The 20,456-nt window shown below is 40.6% G+C and overlaps 1 protein-coding gene across 1 annotated transcript in view; it reads right to left on the bottom strand.

Annotated features, from left to right (window-relative positions):
• LOC104231949 (stearoyl-[acyl-carrier-protein] 9-desaturase 6, chloroplastic-like) overlaps positions 1-15,671 on the bottom strand; it is a 98,253-nt gene extending 82,582 nt beyond the window's left edge. Inside the window, exons 1-3 of the mRNA XM_070147589.1 lie at positions 15,322-15,671; positions 13,210-13,230; positions 10,316-10,332 (exon numbers count right to left, since the gene is read on the bottom strand). Of these exons, the coding sequence (XP_070003690.1) occupies positions 10,316-10,332; positions 13,210-13,230; positions 15,322-15,671 (388 nt within the window). The remainder of the gene's footprint in view (positions 1-10,315; positions 10,333-13,209; positions 13,231-15,321) is intronic.
• Between the last annotated feature and the right edge of the window lie 4,785 nt (positions 15,672-20,456).

Below are 20,456 nucleotides of genomic sequence, written 5' to 3'. Positions count from 1 at the left end.
AGTAGTGATATGCTTAACTAATGTTAATAATTAATTAGCCTATACATTGATAATACACTAAGTGGAATTGTATTATTTGTAATTAGTAAGTGTATTAGTTATAATTAGCTTATAAATTGACATTACACTAAGTATAAGTGCATTAGTAGTATTCTTAAGTAATGTTAGGCTCGATTAGACTGTAAATTGATAATTACATTACGTAGAAGTGTAACATCGATAATTAATTATCTTATAAATTAATAATTATACCAAAATTATGGGTCATTAATTTTGGTTTATATAATTACATGTTAGATTGTAAATAATTATAAGTTTTATATTAATTCATGGTAATTTGTTAGTTAAGAATTTTATTAATTGTGAATTATAATTTCTGTCATACAATATATAATATTTATAAGTGAGAGAATTATTTTAGAATTTAATCATTAAGTTTCACAAATATCTTTTTAAAATAAGTTTCCTCTTGAATAATGTTATGTCAGGCAAAAGCTCTAACTTAGCCATTTTCTTCTTCTCTTTCTCCACCTCACTGCTTCTGCGGCGAATCCCAGGCTTCACCAGCGTCGCCGACACTCAATCCAAGCGGCGTCGTCATTATCGGCAATCCAAGCGGCAATCGTCAGCACTCAGGCTCCTCTTCATCTCCCGTAAGTTTTCTTTTTTTTCCACCTCTCTAACTGATTTTAGAGAATTGTTAGCCGAGTTTTTAGGGCTATTTTTGGGGCTGTTTCAGTTTACTTTTGCTGGTGGTTTGGGATTGTTTTAAGGTGGAAGAGGGCTGGTTTTGAGGGGTGGTTTGAGGTTGGTTTTGATGAGTGAGCAATTATTTTGTGATACTTTTGTCTTATAAATTCTATATACAGAATATATGTTGATTATGAAGGTGTTTTGGGTTTTATATTTGCTTTGAATGAGTTTTGTGTGAAACTCTATGTATGGAAGCTAAGTTCTGCAGTTTAATTGTGATGATCCAAAGGGTCATCACCATAATTCTTCCTTGTTTCGTGCTTCCGAGGCCTTGAAAACATCTCTTTTAGTTGCCTCAATTTGTGTGCGCAGTCCGGGCACGTAGCCGGAAAGCTTTTATGTTGAAATATGCGAATTATGTGAGAAATTTGATGAATTTTGATATTAATATGCATAATATTGACTTCGGTCAACATTTTGGGTAAACGGATCCGGACCTGTGATTCGACGGTCCCGGAGGGTCCGTAGAAAAATATGGGACTTAGGCGTGTGCTCGGAATCAAATTCCGAGGTCCCAAGCCCGAGAAATGAATTTTTGTGTGAAATTGTTTCCTGAAATTTATTAAGGAAAATAAAGAAGAAAATTTATCAGAAAACTGTGGTATCGGGCTCGTATTTTGGTTCCGACGCCCAGTACGAGTCTTAAATATGTTTTAAGCACAATCTGTAAAGTTTGACTAAAAATGGACGTCATATGACGTGTTTCGGACTTAAAATAGGGAATTTGAGTTTTATGAAAGTTGAAAGAAAATCATGCGTTTTGAGGCTTGATCCTATGTATATGATGTTATTTTGGCAATTTGATCGCACGAGTAAGTTTGTAAAGTGTTTTCGAGATTATATGAATGTTTGGTATGGAGCCCCGAGGGCTCGGGTGAGTTTTGAGTGGGGCCCGGAAGGTCTTAGGCTTAAAAGTGCAGGTTCAGATGTTGCAGGCCCCAGTGCGGCCGCGGTCATTTCCGCGCGATCCACGCTGGCAGGAACGCGGCCGCGGTGCTTTTCTGTGCGGTCCGCGTGGTGGAGTTTAGAGGGTCGACCAGCGCGGCCACGCACCAAATCAGTGTGGTCCGCGCTGGGTGGGTTCAGAGAAAGACCACTTCTTCCCTCCCTCGGCGCGACCGCGGTACATTTCTGCGCGGTCCGCGCCAGCCCCCAGCAAAAGTATATATATTCGGGACTTTCAGTCATTGTTCCACTTTTCAAAAACCCAAAACCTAATAGGCGATTTTCAAAACAACTTTTCTTCTCCAAAACCATTGGTAAGTGATTTCTAACTTAATTTCTTCACTTCTTAACATCTTTTAACATGATTTCAACTTCAAATCAAAGATTTTCATGGGGAAATTGGGTGTTTTGGGTAGAACCTAGGTTTTCTACAAATTGAGAAGTTGGACCTCAATTTGGGGTCCGATTTCAAAACAAAACATATATTTGGATTCGTGGGAGAATGGGTAACCGGGTTTTGGTCCGAACCTCGAGTTTCGACCACATGAGTACGGGGGTATTTTTGACCTTTTTGGGAAAAACCTTGTAAAAACTATATTTATGCATTGGGGTTAGTTCCAATAGTAATTATTAATGCATTCAAGCAATTTGTGACTAGATTCGAGCGGTTGGGTGGTGAATTCGAGAGGTAAAGCTATAATCGAGACTTGAGTTAGAGCATTCGAGGTAAGTGTTCGGTCTAACCTTAGCTTGAGGGATTAGGAGTTGAGTCATATCTGCTACTTGCTTCTTGTTGAGTACGACGTATAGGCAAGGTGACGAGTATCTATACGTTGGTGACAAGCATGACCGTAAGTCTTATATTGTGATTTTCATGATTTTGTTGTATTATTCATGCCTTGATGAAGATTTCTATTTTTGTTGTGTAAAGTTGTGGAAAGAATTGTGACCTATGAACATTGAGGAGCGTTGACTCTAGTTGTGTAACGAATTGTGAAAGTATAAGTGATGATTGAAACTCTAGAGTATTGGCTCGAGTGGTGAAGGGAGTTGTGAAATAAAAGTGAGAAAGGGAAGAGATTATCACGTTGCACCCTTGCCGGGCTATTGTTGAGTTGTGGTTCCATTGCATTGTGTTCTTATTTGATATTACGGATGCTTAGGTTGATGATTCTTTGTGTTAGGTGTTATAATAAGTTTAGTTATAGCTGAAGTAGTTAGATGTTGTAACGAGTTTGGTTATAGCTGAGGTAGTTAGGTGTTGTAACAAGTTTAGATATAGCTGAGGTAGTTCGGTGTTGTAACAAGTCTAGATGTAGCTGAGGAAGTTAGGTGGTAACAAGTTTGGTTATAGTTGTTTCTCCCTTGCCGGGAAGTTAGTATATTCCTTATATTCCCTATTTGGATTTGTTCATGATTGTTTTCATCGACGATATTGATGAACTTAAATGGGAGCGGGTGGTACGCCTACCACAAGATAATGAAATGGGAGCGGGTGGTACGCCTACCACAAGATAATAAAATGGGAGCGGGTGGTACGCCTACCACAAGATAATGAAATGGGAGCGGGTGGTACGCCTACCACAGGATATGATGAAATGGGAGCGGGTGGTACGCCTACCACAAGATAATGAATTGGATCGGGTTGCACGCCGCAACAAATATTATATTGGATCGGGTTGTGCTCCGCAACAGCTATATATATATGTGGATCGGGTTGCACGCCGCAACAATGTTAAATGATAAGGGATCGGGTTGCGCGCCGCAACAGTATTGTTATTGTATCGTTGTAGGTATTGAGCTGTCCTTTCATGTTTTAACAAATTTCTTTTGTTGGTCTTGATATGTTTCCCCGAAGCATGTACCCCTTCCATTTTACACTGCTTATTCCTGTTTATTTTCCGCAACATATTATATATCTGCTCAGGTTTATCTGGAGTCTGGTCCTAGCCTCGTCACTACATCGTCGGGGTTAGGCCAGACACTTACCAACACATGGGGTCGGTTGTGCTGATGCTGCACTTCTGTGCTTTTTGCACAGATTACGGTACCAGAGCAGCTTTAGGAACGCAGCAGTAGCGTATTGATCGGGAGCTGACTTCAATCGAGAGACTTCAAGGAAGCCTAGCTGACCTTTGCAGGCCGAAGTCCTTCTCCTTATTTAGTTTGTCTTCATTGTACCGAGACAGATATTTTGTATTTCCATTCAGACTTGTTTGTAGCACTCTTTAGCAGTCCGTGAGTTAGTGACACCAGATTTTGGGTTGAGATTTGTCTTAAACTTCCGCATTTGAATTTCAGTTTTATAAACTTAAAGTCTTCCATTTTTTTTATTTAATTGCTTTCGTATATGGTTATTGTCGAGAAGTTATCAGAGAATGTTTAAAGTTTGGCTGGCCTAGCTCCGTTAGTAGGCGCCATCACGACTCCCGATGGTGGGTAAATTCGGGTCGTGACAAGTTGGTATTAGAGCTCTAGGTTGCGTAGGTCTCACAACTCGCGGACAAACTCGGTAGAGTCTGAGGGATCTGTACGGAGAAGTCTGTATTTATCCCTAGAGGCTACAGATTTAGGAAAAATTTCACCTTGTTCTTTCTTGTCGTGCGATTCTGTTTCTCAATATTGATTGTCGTTCTACTCTGTTCTTTCGCAGATGGCGAGAACACGTGTTTCCCCTTCTACCGCGCAGCAGCTCCTATTAGGGGCAGAGGGCGAGGCCGAGGCCGTCCCAGAGGCCGAGGCCGGGGCAGAGCCCATCCCCGAGCAGCAGTCCCAGAGGTGGAGCCTCATGTTGACTATGATGAGGGGGTTCCAGCTCCAGCAGCTCCTGTAGGCCCAGATCAGGTCCTAGAGGGCTTCATTGCCACTCCAGTTCTTCAAGATGCTCTGGTCCGATTGGTAGGCCTCATGGAGAGTGTCACCCGAGCGGTTTTCTTCCAGTAGAGCCAACCACTTCTCAGGTTGGAGGAAGGGCTCAGACTCCTACTATACGCACTCCGGAGCAGGTAGCTCCCCAGATTCAAACTCCAGCGGTTCAGCCAGTTGGAGTAGTTCAGTCGGGTGTCATAGCTCGGACCGGCGATGGAGCGGCTATGTCCGCCGATGCTTTGTGGAGACTGGACAGATTCACCAAGCTATTCACTTCTACTTTTAGCGGAGCATCTACTGAGGATCCCCAGGATTATCTAGACAGCTGCCACGAGGTTCTTAGGAACATGGGTATTGTTGAGACCAATGGGGTTGATTTTGCTACATTTCGTTTGTCTCGATCCGCCAAGACTTGGTGGAGGGATTATTGCTTAGCGAGACTAGCCAGATCGCCATCTTTGACTTGGGAGCAGTTTACGGTATTGTTTCTGGAGAAGTTTCTCCCCGTTACCCAGAGAGAGGCCTATCGGAGGCAGTTTGAGCGCCTCCAGCAGGGTTCCATGACTGTTACCCAGTATGAGACCAGGTTCATCGATCTAGCTCGCCATGCTCTCATTATACTTCCCACTGAGAGAGAGAGAGAGGGTGAGGAGGTTTATTGATGGTCTTATTCAGCCGATTCGTCTTCAGATGGCCAAGGAGGCCGGGAGAGAGATCACATTTCAGGAGGCGGCTAATGTGGCCCGCAAAGTTGAGACGGTTCTGTCACAGGGAGGTGGTCATGGGTCGGATAAGAGGCCCCGTCATTCAGGAAGATTCAGTGGTACCTCGTCTGGAGGTAGAGATTCATATGGTAGAGGCCATCCCCCTAGACCCTTTCAGTCATCACTCCAGGTCTCACATGGTACTTCGAGCGGTAGTGGTTCTCAGCAGCGCTATTCGGATCAGCAACCTATTAGTGCACCACCACTTCAGAGCTTTTGAGGAGGTCATTCAGGTCGACAGGGTCAGCCTCAGCCCTCTCAGCTGCAGCAGTCAGGTGGGTGCTACGAGTGTGGTGAGTATGGTCACATCAGGAGAGCTTGCCCGAGATTGAGGGGTGCACAACCGCAGCAGCAGGGTCCTCGAGTTATGATTCAGGCACTAGTGGCTCCGCAGGCCGCCCAGCCAGCTAGAGGCGGGGGCAGAGGTGCTAGAGGTGGAGGTAGAGGTCCTAGAGGTGGAGGCCAACCAGCAGCAGGCCGTCCTAGAGAGGCAGTTCAGGGTGGTGGGGCTCAGCTCCGGTGTTATGCTTTGCCAGCCAGGCCAGAGGCTGAGTCTTCCGATGATGTCATCACAAGTACTATTCTGGTCTGTGATAGAGGTGCTTCAGTGCTATTTGACCCTGGGTCTACGTATTCGTATGTGTCATCCTATTTTACACCCTACTTGGTTATGCCTAGCGATGCCTTAGGTGTTCCTGTATATGTATCTACACCGGTGGGTAATTCTATAGTGGTCGACCGAGTGCATCGTTCCTGTGTAGTAGTATTTGAGGGTCTTGAGACCCGTGTGTACTTATTGCTCTTAGATACGGTGGACTTCGATGTTATATTGGGGATGGATTGGTTGTCCCCGTACCATGCTATCTTGGATTGCCATGCCAAGACCGTGACCTTAGCCTTACCAAATTTACCCTGTTTAGAGTGGAGAGGGACTTCTGGTCATTGTTCCCGTAGTGTTATCTCATATGTGAAGGCTCGGTGTATGGTCAAGAAGGGATGTTTGGACTATTTGGCGTACATTCGCGATTCTAGCGCGAAGGTCCCTTCTATTGATTCTGTGCCCGTTGTTCGGGAGTTTCCTGAGGTTTTCCCTTCAGACCTGCCGGGTATGCCGCTCGACAGGGATATCGACTTTTGTATTGATTTGGCTCTGGGCACTCAGCCCATTTCTATCCCGCCATATCGTATGGCCCCGCCGGAGTTGAAAGAGTTAAAGGAATAGTTGCAAGGTTTGCTTGAGAAAGGTTTCATTAGACCTAGTGTTTCGCCTTGGGGTGCGCTGGTGTTGTTTGTTAAGAAAAAAGATGGTTCAATGAGAATGTGCATTGATTACCGGCAACTGAACAAGGTTACAATTAAGAATAAGTATCCACTGTCGAGGATTGATGATTTGTTCGATCAGCTTCAGGGTGCGAAGGTATTCTCAAAAATTGACTTGAGATCTGGCTACCATCAGTTGAGGATTAGGGCATCCGATGTCCCTAAGACAGCATTCCGCACTCGGTACGGGCATTATGAGTTCTTGGTTATGTCATTTGAGTTGACCAATGCCCCAGTAGCCTTTATGGATTTGATGAACCGAGTGTTCAGGCCTTACTTGGAGTCATTCGTGATAGTCTTCATTGATGATATTCTGATATACTCCCACAGTAAGGAGGAGCATGAGCAGCACCTCAGAGTGGTTCTTCAGACTCGGAAGGATAGTCAGTTATACGCCATATTTTCGAAGTGCGAGTTCTGGTTGAGTTCTGTTGCATTCCTGGGTCACGTTGTTTCAGCAGAAGGTATTCAGGTTGATCCGAACAAGATTGAGGCAGTCAAGAACTGTCCTAGACCAGTATCAGCCATAGAGATTCGGAGTCTCTTGGGAATGGCAGTTTATTATCGTCGGTTCATGGAGGGGTTCTCATCTATTGCAGCCCCGATGACCAGGTTGACCCAGAAAGGTTCCCTGTTCAGATGGTCAGACGAGTGTGAGGCGAGCTTTCAGAGGCTCAAGATAGCTCTAACTACGATACCGGTGTTGGTTTTGCCCACAGGTTCAGAGCCCTATATAGTCTATTGTGATGCATCTCATATTGGACTTGGTGCAGTGTTGATGCAGGATGGCAAGGTCATTGCCTATGCTTCGAGGCAGTTGAAGGTTTATGAGAAGAACTATCCAGTGCATGATTTGAGTTGGCAGCCATCGTTTATGCTTTGAAGATTTGGGGGCATTATTTATATGGTGTGACGTGTGAGGTGTTCACGGATCATAAGAGTCTTCAGTATTTGTTCAAGCAAAAGGAGTTGAATTTGAGGCAGAGGAGGTGGTTGGAATTATTGAAAGATTACGACGTCACTATCTTATATCACCCGGGAAAGGCCAATGTGGTGGCCGATGCCTTGAGTAGGAAGTCAGCCAACATGGACAGTCTTGCTTATATTCCGGTCAGTGAGAGACCGCTTGCTTTGGACGTTCAGGCTTTGGCTAATCAGTTTGTGAGGTTGGACATTTCTGAGCCTAGTCGAGTATTAGCTTGCACGGTCGCTCGTTCTTCGTTATTGGAGCGTATCCGCGATCGGCAGTTCGAAGATCCCTATTTGTGTGTCTTGAGAGACACAGTGCAGCGTGGAGGTGCCAAGAAAGTAACCTTAGATGACGATAGTGTATTGAGATTGTAGAGGCGAGTTTGTGTGCCCAATGTTGATGGGATTCGAGAGTTGATCTTAGCGGAGGCCCACAGTTCTCGGTATTCTATTCATCCGGGCGCCGCGAAGATGTATCAGGATTTGAGGCAGCACTATTGGTGGGGCAGAATTAAGAAAGACATTGTTGCATATGTGGCTCGTTGTTTGAACTGTCAGCAGGTTAAGTACGAGCATCAAAGGCCCGGTTGTTTATTTCAGAGGATTGAGCTTCCTGAGTGGAAGTGGGAGAGGATTACTATGGATTTTGTTACTGGACTTCCGATGACTCGGAAGAAGTTTGATGCGGTTTGGGTTATTGTAGATAGGCTGACCAGCGCATTTTGTTCTGGTTGCCACCACCTATTCGTCTGAGAGATTAGCTGAGATTTATATCAGGGAGATCGTTCGCCTTCATGGGGTGCCTATGTCTATTATCTCGGACCGAGGTCCGCAGTTTACCTCATATTTCTAGAGAGTGGTTCAACAAGAGTTGGGCACCCAGGTTCAGTTGAGCACAACATTTCATCCCCAGATGGACGGTCAGTCCAAGAGGGCTATTCAGATATTAGAGGATATGCTCAGAGCCTGTGTCATTGATTTCGGAGGCTCGTGGGACCAGTTCTTGCCTTTAGCAGCGTTTTCCTACAACAACAGCTACCAGTCCAGCATTCAGATGGCTCTGTATGAGGCATTGTATGGTAGGCGGTGTCGGTCCCTAGTCGGATGGTTTGAGCTGGGAGAGGCTCGGTTATTGGGTACAGACCTAGTTCAGGAGGCCTTGGATAAGGTCAAGATCATTCAGGATAGACTTCGGACAGCTCAGTCTAGGCAGAAGAGTTATGCAGACCGCAAGGTCTGAGATATTGCTTTCATGGTTGGTGAACGAGTGTTGCTCCGTGTGTCTCCTATGAAGGGCGTGATGCGATTTGGGAAGAAGGGCAAGCTTAGCCCTAGGTTCATTGGCCCATTTGAGATCCTTGAGCGTGTGGGAGAGGTGGCCTATAGACTTGCTTTGCCGCCTAGCTTGGCAGCTGTGCATCCAGTGTTTCATGTATCTATGCTCTGGAAGTATCACGGCGATCAATTGCTCGTGTTAGATTTCAGCACTGTCTAATTGGACAAGGATCTGTCATATGAGGAGGAGCCGGTGGCTATTCTAGACCAGCAGGTTCGACAGTTGAGGTCGAAGAGTTTTCCTTCGGTGCGTGTTCAGTGGAGAGGTCAGCCTCCTGACGCATCGACCTGGGAGTCCGAGTCCGATATGCAGAGCCGTTATCCTCATTTATTTCCCGACTCAGGTACTTCTTTCTTTTGTCCGTTCGAGGATGAACAGTTGTTTTAGAGGTGGAGAATGTGACGCCCCAAAGGGTCATCACCGTAATTCTTCCTTGTTCCGTGCTTCCGAGGCCTTGAAAACCTCGCTTTTAGTTGCCTCGATTTGCGTGCACAGTCCGGACGCGTAGCCGAAAAGCTTTTATGTTGAAATATGCGAATTATGTGAGAAATTTGATGAATTTTGATATTAATATGCATAATATTGACTTCGGTCAATATTTTAGGTAAACAGACTCGGACTTGTGATTCGACGGTCCCGGAGGGTCCGTAGAAAATATGGGACTTGGGCGTGTGCCCGGAATCAAATTCCGAGGTCCCAAGCCCGAGAAATGAATTTTTGTGTGAAATTGTTTCCTGAAATTTATTAAGGAAAATGAAGAAGAAAATTTATCAGAAAACTGTGGTATTGGGCTCGTATTTTGGTTCTGACGCCCGGTACGAGTCTTAAATATGTTTTAAGCACTATCTGTAAAGTTTGGCTAAAAACGGACGTCATATGACGTGTTTCGAACTTAAAATGGGGAATTTGAGTTTTATGAAAGTTGAAAGAAAATCATGAGTTTTGAGGCTTGATCCTATGTATATGATGTTATTTTGGCGATTTGATCGCACGAGTAAGTCTGTAAAGTATTTTCGAGATCATATGAATGTTTAATTTGGAGACCCGAGGGCTCGGGTGAGTTTTGAGTGGGGCCCGGGAGGTCTTAGGCTTAAAAATGCAGCTTCAGATGTTGCAGGCCCCAGTGTGGCCGCGGTCATTTCCGCGCGGTCCGCGCTAGCAGCCACGCGACCACGGTGCTTTTCTGTGCGGTCCGCGTGGTGGAGTTCAGAGGGTCGACCAGCGTGACCGCGCACCAAATCAGTGAGGTCCGCGCTGGGTGGGTTCAAAGAAAGCCCACTTCTTCCCTCCCTCGGCGCAACCGCGGTACATTTCTGCGCGGTCCGTGCCAGCCCCCAGCAAAAATATATATATTCGGGACTTTCAGTCATTGTTCCACTTTTTAAAAAGCCAAAACCTAAGAGGCGATTTTCCAAACAACGTTTCTTCTCCAAAACCATTGGTAAGTGATTTCTAACTTAATTTCTTCACTTCTTAACATCTTTTAACATGATTTCAACTTCAAATCAAAGATTTTCATGGGGAAATTGGGTGTTTTGGGTAGAACCTAAGTTTTCTACAAATTGAGAAGTTGGACCTCAATTTGGGGTCCGATTTCAAAACAAAACATATATTTGGATTCGTGGGAGAATGGATAACCGGGTTTTGGTCCGAACCTCGAGTTTCGACCACGTGGGTACGGGGGTATTTTTGACCTTTTTGGGAAAAACCTTGTAAAAACCTATTTTTATGCATTGGGGTTAGTTCCAATAGTAATTATTAATGCATTCAAGCAATTTGTGACTAGATTCGAGCGGTTGGGTGGTGAATTCGAGAGGTAAAGCTATAATCGAGACTTGAGTTGGAGCATTCGAGGTAAGTGTTCGGTCTAACCTTAGCTTGAGGGATTAGGAGTTGAGTCATATCTGCTACTTGCTTCTTGTTGAGTACGACGTATAGGCAAGGTGACGAGTATCTATACGTTGGTGACAAGCATGACCGTGAGTCTTATATTGTGATTTTCATGATTTTGTTGTATTATTCATGCCTTGATGAAGATTTCTATTTTTGTTGTGTAAAGTTGTGGAAAGAATTGTGACCTATGAACATTAAGGAGCGTTGACTCCAGTTGTGTAACGAATTGTGAAAGTATAAGTGATAATTGAAACTCTAGAGTATTGGCTCGAGTGGTGAAGGGAGTTGTGAAATAAAAGTGAGAAAGGGAAGAGATTATCACGTTGCACCCTTGCCGGGCTATTGTTGAGTTGTGGTTCCCTTGCATTGTGTTCTTATTTGATATTACGGATGCTTAGGTTGATGATTCTTTGTGTTAGGTGTTGTAATAAGTTTAGTTATAGCTGAAGTAGTTAGATGTTGTAACGAGTTTGGTTATAGCTGAGGTAGTTAGGTGTTGTAACAAGTTTAGATATAGCTGAGGTAGTTTGGTGTTGTAACAAGTCTAGATGTAGCTGAGGAAGTTAGGTGGTAACAAGTTTGGTTATAGTTGTTTCTCCCTTGCCGGGAAGTTAGTATATTCCTTATGTTCCCTATTTGGATTTGTTCGTGATTGTTTTCATCGACGATATTGATGAACTAAAATGGGAGCGGGTGGTACGCCTACCACAAGATAATGAAATGGGAGCGGGTGGTACGCCTACCACAAGATAATAAAATGGGAGCGGGTGGTACGCCTACCACAAGATAATGAAATGGGAGCGGGTGGTACGCCTACCACAGGATATGATGAAATGGGAGCGGGTGGTACGCCTACCACAAGATAATGAATTGGATCGGGTTGCACGCCGCAACAGATATTATATTGGATCGGGTTGTGCGCCGCAACAGCTATATATATATGTGGATCGGGTTGCACGCCGCAACAATGTTAAATGATAAGGGATCGGGTTGTGCGCCACAACAGTATTGTTATTGTATCGTTGTAGGTATTGAGCTGTCCTTTCATGTTTTAACAAGTTTCTTTTGTTGGTCTTGATATGTTTCCCCGAAGCATGTACCCCTTTCATTTTAAACTGCTTATTCCTGTTTATTTTCCGCAACATATTATATATCTGCTCAGGTTTATCTGGAGTCTGGTCCTAGCCTCGTCACTACATCGCCGGGGTTAGGCCAGGCACTTACCAGCACATGGGGTCGGTTGTGCTGATGCTGCACTTCTGTGCTTTTTGCACAGATTACGGTACCGGAGCAGCTTTAGGAACGCAGCAGTAGCGTATTGATCGGGGGCTGACTTCAGTCGAGAGACTTCAAGGTAGCCTAGCTGACGTTCACAAGCCGAAGTCCTTCTCCTTATTTAGTTTGTCTTCATTGTACCGAGACAGATATTTTGTATTTCCATTCAGACTTGTTTGTAGCACTCTTTAGCTGTCCGTGAGTTAGTGACACCAGATTTTGGGTTGAGATTTGTCTTAAACTTCCGCATTTGAATTTCAGTTTTATAAACTTAAAGTCTTCCGTTTTTTTATTTAATTGCTTTCGTATATGGTTATTGTTGAGAAGTTATCAGAGAATGTTTAAAGTTTGGTTGGCCTAGCTCCGTTAGTAAGCGCCATCACGACTCCCGATGGTGGGAAAATCCGGATCGTGACATTAATATAGTAATAGTAGAATTAATTATGAGATATTTCTCTGTTTGTGGAAGTGGTACGCTATTTTTCTTCGACTATGTTTTTCCTGACCAGACGTCTATCTCTACTCTATCTTGTTGCAATTTATGATAATTTGTCTTTTCATACATATCTTTCTTTAATATTTTGCTTGGTAAAGAAAGTAACTTATTGTTCTCTCCTTGGAGAAGTGTACACTGTACACGAGCTGTTTTGTGCTTCTCCTTCACAAGATAAGTTTTAGATGGAAATTCTGTGATAGCTGTTCCTTTTTCTAGATTTCATAGTAAAAATAGCTTTTTGCCTTGGACTACATATTCTCCAAGCTCCTCATATCCCGTTTCCCTTTACTTTACAATCATGACATGATAAATCCATTCAACAGTCTTCTATTTAGCTTAGAATAACTATGTTTCTTATGTTGTAATTGTTATAAAATTAAATGAGTAAGAATAATAAATTTGTTGTTTGTATATGTAGATGGAATATCGTATGTGGATGTACGATAAGAATCTTCCTAATCGGCGGAGTTTAAGAAATGAATTTGTACAAGGTGTTGATGAGTTTATTAATCATGCTAAGTCATTTAGCCAAAATAAGGAGATGATTAGGTACCCTTATGCGAAATGCAAGTGCAGAAAATGGTTGAAACTAGAGGACTACAAGGTATATACTTTTTTGGTAAATAAGCTCTTCTTTTTGTTAAGAAATTCTAAGGCTTGCAAATACTACTTTATAGGCTATCCTTTCCAACTAAATGTTTTAAGTCTTCTGTAAGAACCCTTAGAGATATTCAAATAGATATCCTTAATCTTCTATTTGAATTATTGAAATTTTTAAGCAGATGATGACAACATAAACTTTTGGTGATTAGATAAAAAGAAAAACAACATGACATTTTGATTATTATATCTTTTGTGGTATTGGTCTTGGCTGGTTCTTTTAAGTTCCCTACATTCTTTCTTTATCCTCAAAGACATAATAACATCGCGTTCCAAGTCCAAGGTCCACATTAAGGTTTAAATTCAACAAGGTTTCATTTTTGCTAAGACTAGTTGTTAGTCTTGTTCAAATGGGAGGTTGAGGCTATTGCATGGTTTCTCTTCCCTATTTCTCTGGTCCTCTCATTCAGTGATCTTCTTTTGGCACAAGTAACATGCTTTAGTGGAGCATTAGGTCCAGTTTGAATATTATCACAAATTGTAGGTGGATTCGAAATTATTTCTTGGTAAAAGGCTTCTAGTCGGTCTTGACATGCTCCTTTGCATATGGTTCTTCTATTTTCTCTAATGCCTCACTAATCATTAATCACCATAAGAATAAAAGGTTAGAAAACTTAATCTGTAAGTTTTTTTGTTCAACTGGTGCCTTGTCAAGTGAGTCAAGTGACATAAGATTGTTTGAGAAAAATTGAGGTTTGACTTGGGAATTTTTGTTTCCCTATTAAGTTCAGAGGCTTATGTCCACTTTAGCTATTTGCACCTCACTGATAAGCACATTGTACATTACAATTCTGAGAGTGTAAATACTTTGAAATATTCCTATGTAAAAGGAGTAAAGTCAGCTAGCATGTAAAAGGAAAAAAAGTGAACTAAAAGTTTACCGAGGTTACAAGCTTGGTTCCTTCCTCCAAAAATGATTCATCTGTTGGCTTTCTCCCAGTTAGAAGCTCCAGTAAAACAATTTCAAAGCTGTAAACATCTTCTTTTGCTGTTGCCTTTTGAAGTTTATATTTACCTAGTTGAAGTTTATGAAGTTAGGTGTTGAATTATTCAATTCTAACTCTTCGTGTATTTTTTTCACTTCTCTTTTGGGGATTACAAGGTATTGGGACATCCGCCACCATGCAAAATGAGGACCTTGAGGAGATGCAGCGAACAATTCAACAGCTTTCTAGGAATTGTGCGGAAGCATGAAGAGAAGAATAGAGATTCGCTTAGGAATGACATCGAGTCCCTCAAGGCTCAAGTGAATCACTTAATCGGCTTGCCCCGCTCTCCACCAAAAAGCCACATTTAGGAAGAGGATGAAAGTGATGGAAATAATACAAATGATGAAGAAGATGAGGGGGAATCCAAAGATGAGTGATTTTATGTTTGGCTGGATGTTGTTTAGTTGGATGTTAACTTTGAATGTTACATTTTGATGTTTGGTTAGATAATTTTGATGATTGATGGGATAATTTGGATATTTGGATGTTTGATGGGATAATTTGGATGTTTAGATATAGTTTATAAAGTTTTTTTTGTTGTTAAGTTGAGTTTTATTGTGGTTGCATTTTAGTTTGTATTGTAATATTCTGCTGGCAGGTGGTGCAACAAAAAATAGGCCTTGCCTGCCAAAAATGTACCAGATTTACCGAGGGACTTACCGACAGAGTCCGTCGATATTCTTGAACCAAATTTTCAGATTTTGTTGAAAATACCGACGGATAGCCATCGGAACATGAATTTATTCATATTTTTAATTTTTATATTACTAAATTAAAATTCTAAACTTAAGGATGGTGTCCGTCGGTAATTTATCGTCGGATATTCGTCGGTATTGATATTATTATATTATTTTATAATATACCGACAGATATCCATCGGTAAGTAAAATTATTTGACCGATGACTTTCCGATGGGGTCCGTCGGTATATTTTACCGAGGAAGGATTTACCTACCAACCACTTACCGATGAGTTTCCGTCGGTAAAGCCTTGTTACTGACGGACATCCATCGATAAATTGCATCGGTAAACAGGTGATTTTTAGTAGTGGTACTCGTCAGAAAGCCCTAAAACTCGTTGTCTTAGGGCCCGAACTTCTTCGGCGAATTGTTCGGGCCCTTGAGATTTGTTAGGGAGAAACTCACTGGGCTGCCAGCATTTCTCTACGGGCTTGAGAAGAGGGAGAACGCTTTCGGAAACCCAAGATTCTATAGACTTGAAGATTTCCAGTTTTTCTGGTGGCATTGAGTGAGTAGTCTGGTGACGTGCGGGTGAAGCCACTGCGAAGATCGGCTGTAACCTCCGCAATGAGGTGGTTTTGCGACGGAGGATGGTGGTTATGGGTTGAGGTGACATCCATGCAATCGATTGAATGGTGAATTGAGAGAAAGCTATGGGTTGCATGACTAACGAAAGTTATAAACAGCGTTTAGATGGGTGACCAATATTGTTTACAAAGAGATCTTATTTATAAGGACAATTTCTTGATTATTTGACCAGAAAGTTTAGCGACTTTGCATAGTTCAGAACTGGTGCAGAAAATTATACTATTTGATTTCTTCTAATTAACCATCTAGTCTAGCTCCGTCCTCCCTAGTTAATCTAACATATTGATAAATAGTCTATTGATAAATAGTCCTGTCTCCTGTCACGACATGGATTTTCCACCCTCGAAAGTCGTGATGGCGCCTACTCATGAAAGCTAGGCAAGCCGAGTATTATAAATTCATTACCCTTTTTATTAAGCATATTAATTCAAAGTAATAAGTGATTTAAACAACGGAATAAACTAAATAACCAGAAATGCGGAAGACAAAAACTTAATCATTAACCGAACATTTGCTACATAATATGAAATACAATACTACCCAGAATTTGGTATCACGAGTCACGGACTATCTAAGAATACTACAAATAAGGTCTGAATGAAAATACACAAATCTGTCTCTGAATAAGTAAAAACAGAAAGAGAAGTGATAGGAGGAGACGCCAAGACCCGCGGACGTCTGCAGGACTACCTCGGGTCGCCTAAGTGGACTGAAGACAACACCCTCACTGCGGTCCAAACGCTCCGATATCAGTATCTGCACACATGCAAATCCCGGTACTGGAGCTTACAGACCTTAGCTTTGGGTGGCTGCCTTCAATCCATTCGGAGATTCGAGGTTGCAGGCGTCTGCAGGCCTTGACGTCTCCTTCTATCCTTTCATTCTGTTTCTTTTATACATTTCAGAGACAATGTTATAATAAATCTTTCGGACCTTGTTTGTAGAACTCTTAGATAGTCTGTGAAATTGTGACACCAGTCTTGGGTAGTGTATGTATGAATTGGTACTGGCATCTTTATTAAAATACTACATATCAGTCTTTCGCTTATTAAATTCCGCTGATTATATAATGTTGGTTCTTAAATTGTTAAAGGATTAAAATTGGGAAAAAGGTAAATAATTCAAATGGCCGGCTTGCCTAGCTTTCACTAATAGGCGCCATCACAACTCCAAATGGTAGGAAATCCGGGTCGTGACATCTCCTTTTCCAATTAAATAAGATACACTCTAAAGTCATAGCATGCTGGTTCTTCCGTCCTCCAATTCAAGTAAATCAACAAAAACGCGGCTAGCTATGGTGATTACTTCTTAGAAATAGAACACACTAAATTTTGGCAACACTAGTTTAAGCCTAAGCAACAGCGGCTTATCCTATTTTTATTTATTTATTTAGGTTCAACAGCTTATCCTATTGAAAATCATTGGATTTAACTATATCATAAAGAGAGACATTTAATTTCTAATAAAGAATGGAGCTAATTGAGATGTAAATAAAATGGTCCATGGCTATTTACTTAAGGATGAAATAAATAGCATACTACAAACTTTAAGTTTATTCCTAACCGTAGCTTGACACTTTAGAAAACCAAAAATTAATCAGAAATAAATATGCCCAATAAAAAATAATCTCTACAGTTTAATTCATGTATTACAAATTCATGCATTACTATCTTTGTGTTATAACGAGTGACTTGTTTAAACCAAACTACTTCAAAACGGAAGTCGCCACACACAAGTCCCGTTTGCGTCAGGGGCGGCCCGACGAATTTTGTGGCCTAAAGCCAAACTTTATGAGGGGCCTTAACTTTTTTAATTATTTTATTTTATTTATTTGAAGTCTATATATATTTTTAGCTTTTCTTAGATACAAAGTCATTAATAATTTTCTTATAATCAATAACTCCTAATAAGCATTTCTCAATTTACAATATAACTAAACCATTTAACCTTTCTTGTGACATTATTATTCTTAGGTAAGATTTTATCAACTTTAGTTTTGAAAACTTTTTCCGCTGAAGCAACGGTAACATGAGTTATGAACATTATTCCATAAGCAATTTAGGCATTTGGAAAAAATTAAATCTTTTTATTTGATTAAGTGTATCAATTAGACTGTTATCTTCTAATTGTACTATTTTTCTTAATACTTTTAATTCGGAAAATAAATCTAAACCATCAGTATCGAATTGATTATTATGCTTTAGGGAACATTCAAGATTAAGGCAATATTTTTTCAAATTTCCAACATCTAGTGATCTTAGTTTTTATTGCCAAAATAGAAAATCAAAAATATTTTCATATGCTTCGAATTGTTCAAATCTATTTTGAAATGAAAAAATAGTCTTGTCTATTATGTATAAAAGTAATCAACTCTAAGGGACTCTTTGAAAGATTTTGATATTTCATTATCAATATTCGCATCAAATTGTTACTTCTTATATATCACACGTTTCTTATGAAATTTGAGTTCGATATTCATTTCAAGTGCAATTTCCTTGGTAGAAATCATAGCAGTTGCAAATTCTTTTTCTCTATATTTGTTAAAGAAAGAAATCAAACTTTTTTATTTTACAGAAGTCTTTTTTAAACTTATACATAGTAGGTGTAACAAAAAATAGGACCCCCACAAATATGGGGCCTAAAGCGGTTGCTTTACTTGCTTTATGGAAGGGCCGCTCCTGGTTTGCGTTCATTTTTTGCGACTTCTCTATGTGCTTTATGTTGGGTGTGTGTGAGCAAAGTCACACATGAAAAGTTAAAAAAAAAAACTACAATAAGGTGTAATTCGTTACTCTTAATAGTGTGAAACTTTTTGGGAAAAGCCGTATGGGTTTGGTCCAAAGAGGATAATATCACAGTATATTAAAAATACTTTTGGATTGTTTTATCCTAACAATTGGTTTAGAGCCAATGGCTTGGAGGGACTATAGAGATGACAGAGTGTGGCGTGGGGGGCCGACTTAGTGCTTTTGCCCATCTACGGAGTTTCCGACCTTTACTCGTAGCTTTAAAGGCGCATACACAACCTTTTGGGCTTCGGAGAACGTACGTAAATACTCAATATCATGTGGGTGGCATATAGTGAATCTCCAAATTAGCCCATAAATGATAATAGGACATGTGAACCTTAGCTCAATGGGGAGACTATTGGTAAAAATTGCGTGAGGTAGCCACTTTTTTAAGTGGTATTTACTTTTTATCCAGCAATTTTAATGCTGAACAAAAGTAGCCACTAATCTACTAAAAATAATATGAAAAGACGGTGTTACCCTTCTTCTATCTCTTTTCCTTCCCAAACCCTAGCTGATCTGTTCCGCCAAGAATATTTTCCATCGCCACTTGTTCTTCTTTTTCAATGCTTCTTCTAATCCTCAAATCTTTCGGCAGTTAGCAGGTCGATCAAATGTATTGCCAACTATTTGACAAAATAAGTCTTGACATCCTGATGTGGAACAAAGAAGAACTCTTCAGGATTTTAGCAGGAAACTAGAACACAAAACTTTAGAAAACTTTCCGAGTTTTATTTATTTTTATTTTTCTTTTAAATGGTTAGATTCTGTAGTCTTTTATTTTTTTAGTTGTTTCTTTTTGTTATTAGCTTTCTGTTGTGTAATTTGACATCAATCTTATATGTAAATTGCAATTATTATTATTATTATTTATTGTGAAAAGATACAAATAAATTTTGGTTTTCTGCTACGCTATGGATCCTAAACTTACAGTTACAAGTTCAAAAGTTAAGGAAAATTGGTTCTGAACTTAGATTAACAAACTCAAAAGTTAAGGACAATAGGTCCTGAACTTAGACTTACAAGTTCAAAAGTTAAGGACAAGTGGTCCTTAACTTAGAGTTACAAACACAGAACTTAAGGACATGTGGTCCTGAACTTCGAGTTCCAAGTTCAAAAGTTAAGGACAGGCAGTCCTTAACTTACAGTTACAAGTTCTAAAGTTAAGGACATGCAGTTCTTAATTTATAGTTACAAGTTCAAAAGTTAAGGACAGACAGTCCTTAACTTACAGTTACAAGTTCAAAAGTTACGGACAATAGGTCCTTAACTTTGATTTTCAAGTTCAAAAGTTAAGGACAAACAGTTCTTAACTTACAGTTACAAGTTCAATAGTTAAGGATAATAGGTCCTTAACTTTGACTTACAAGTTCAAAAGTTAAGGACGCTTGGTCCTGAAGTTTGAGTTCCAAGTTCAAAAGTTAAGGACATGTAGCCTTGAAGTCTTGAACTTAGAGTTCCAAGTTCAAAAGTTAAGGACATGTAGTCCTGAACTTAGAGTTCCAAGTTCAAAAGTTAAGGACATGTAGTCCTGAACTTAGAGTTCCAAGTTCAAAAGTTAAGGACTTGTAGTCCTGAAGTCCTGAAGTTAAGGACATGCGCAGAAGGGTATTTTCGTCAGGGCAGTTAAAGTTTATTAAAGCAGTGGCTAAAGACTAAAGATATTTTAAACGGTGGCTTAAAAGTAAATACATATATTATTAGTGGCCAACTGTGCACTTCCCCCAGACTATTGGATGTAACAAAGTCTCATCGTGGAAAGTAGAAAAGAGGAAGCTACTTATAAGGAGGCTAACACTTTAAACTTTCTCATGGTGCATCCCGTCAACTGCAATGGTTCCACAAATGTGAGTTTGGACATAAGAATTGTGAAATTCTAAAAAAAAATGAATTTTTTTTTCAAGTAAAAATGGTATTTGAAAATTAGAGTTATGTTTGGACATGAATACAATTTAGAACAGTTTTAAAATTTTTGTAAATTATTTGAAGTGAAAATTTTGAAAAATAACTTTCTGGAGTTTTTCAAATTTTAAAAAAAATTCGAAATTCAACTTCAAGTAAAATTTAAAAAT

This window comes from Nicotiana sylvestris, chromosome 6 (genome assembly GCF_000393655.2).
Source record: "Nicotiana sylvestris chromosome 6, ASM39365v2, whole genome shotgun sequence".
NCBI lineage: Eukaryota > Viridiplantae > Streptophyta > Magnoliopsida > Solanales > Solanaceae > Nicotiana > Nicotiana sylvestris.
The sequence above is the reverse complement of the archived record's forward strand: the minus strand, read 5'-3'. Positions and strand labels throughout refer to the sequence as shown.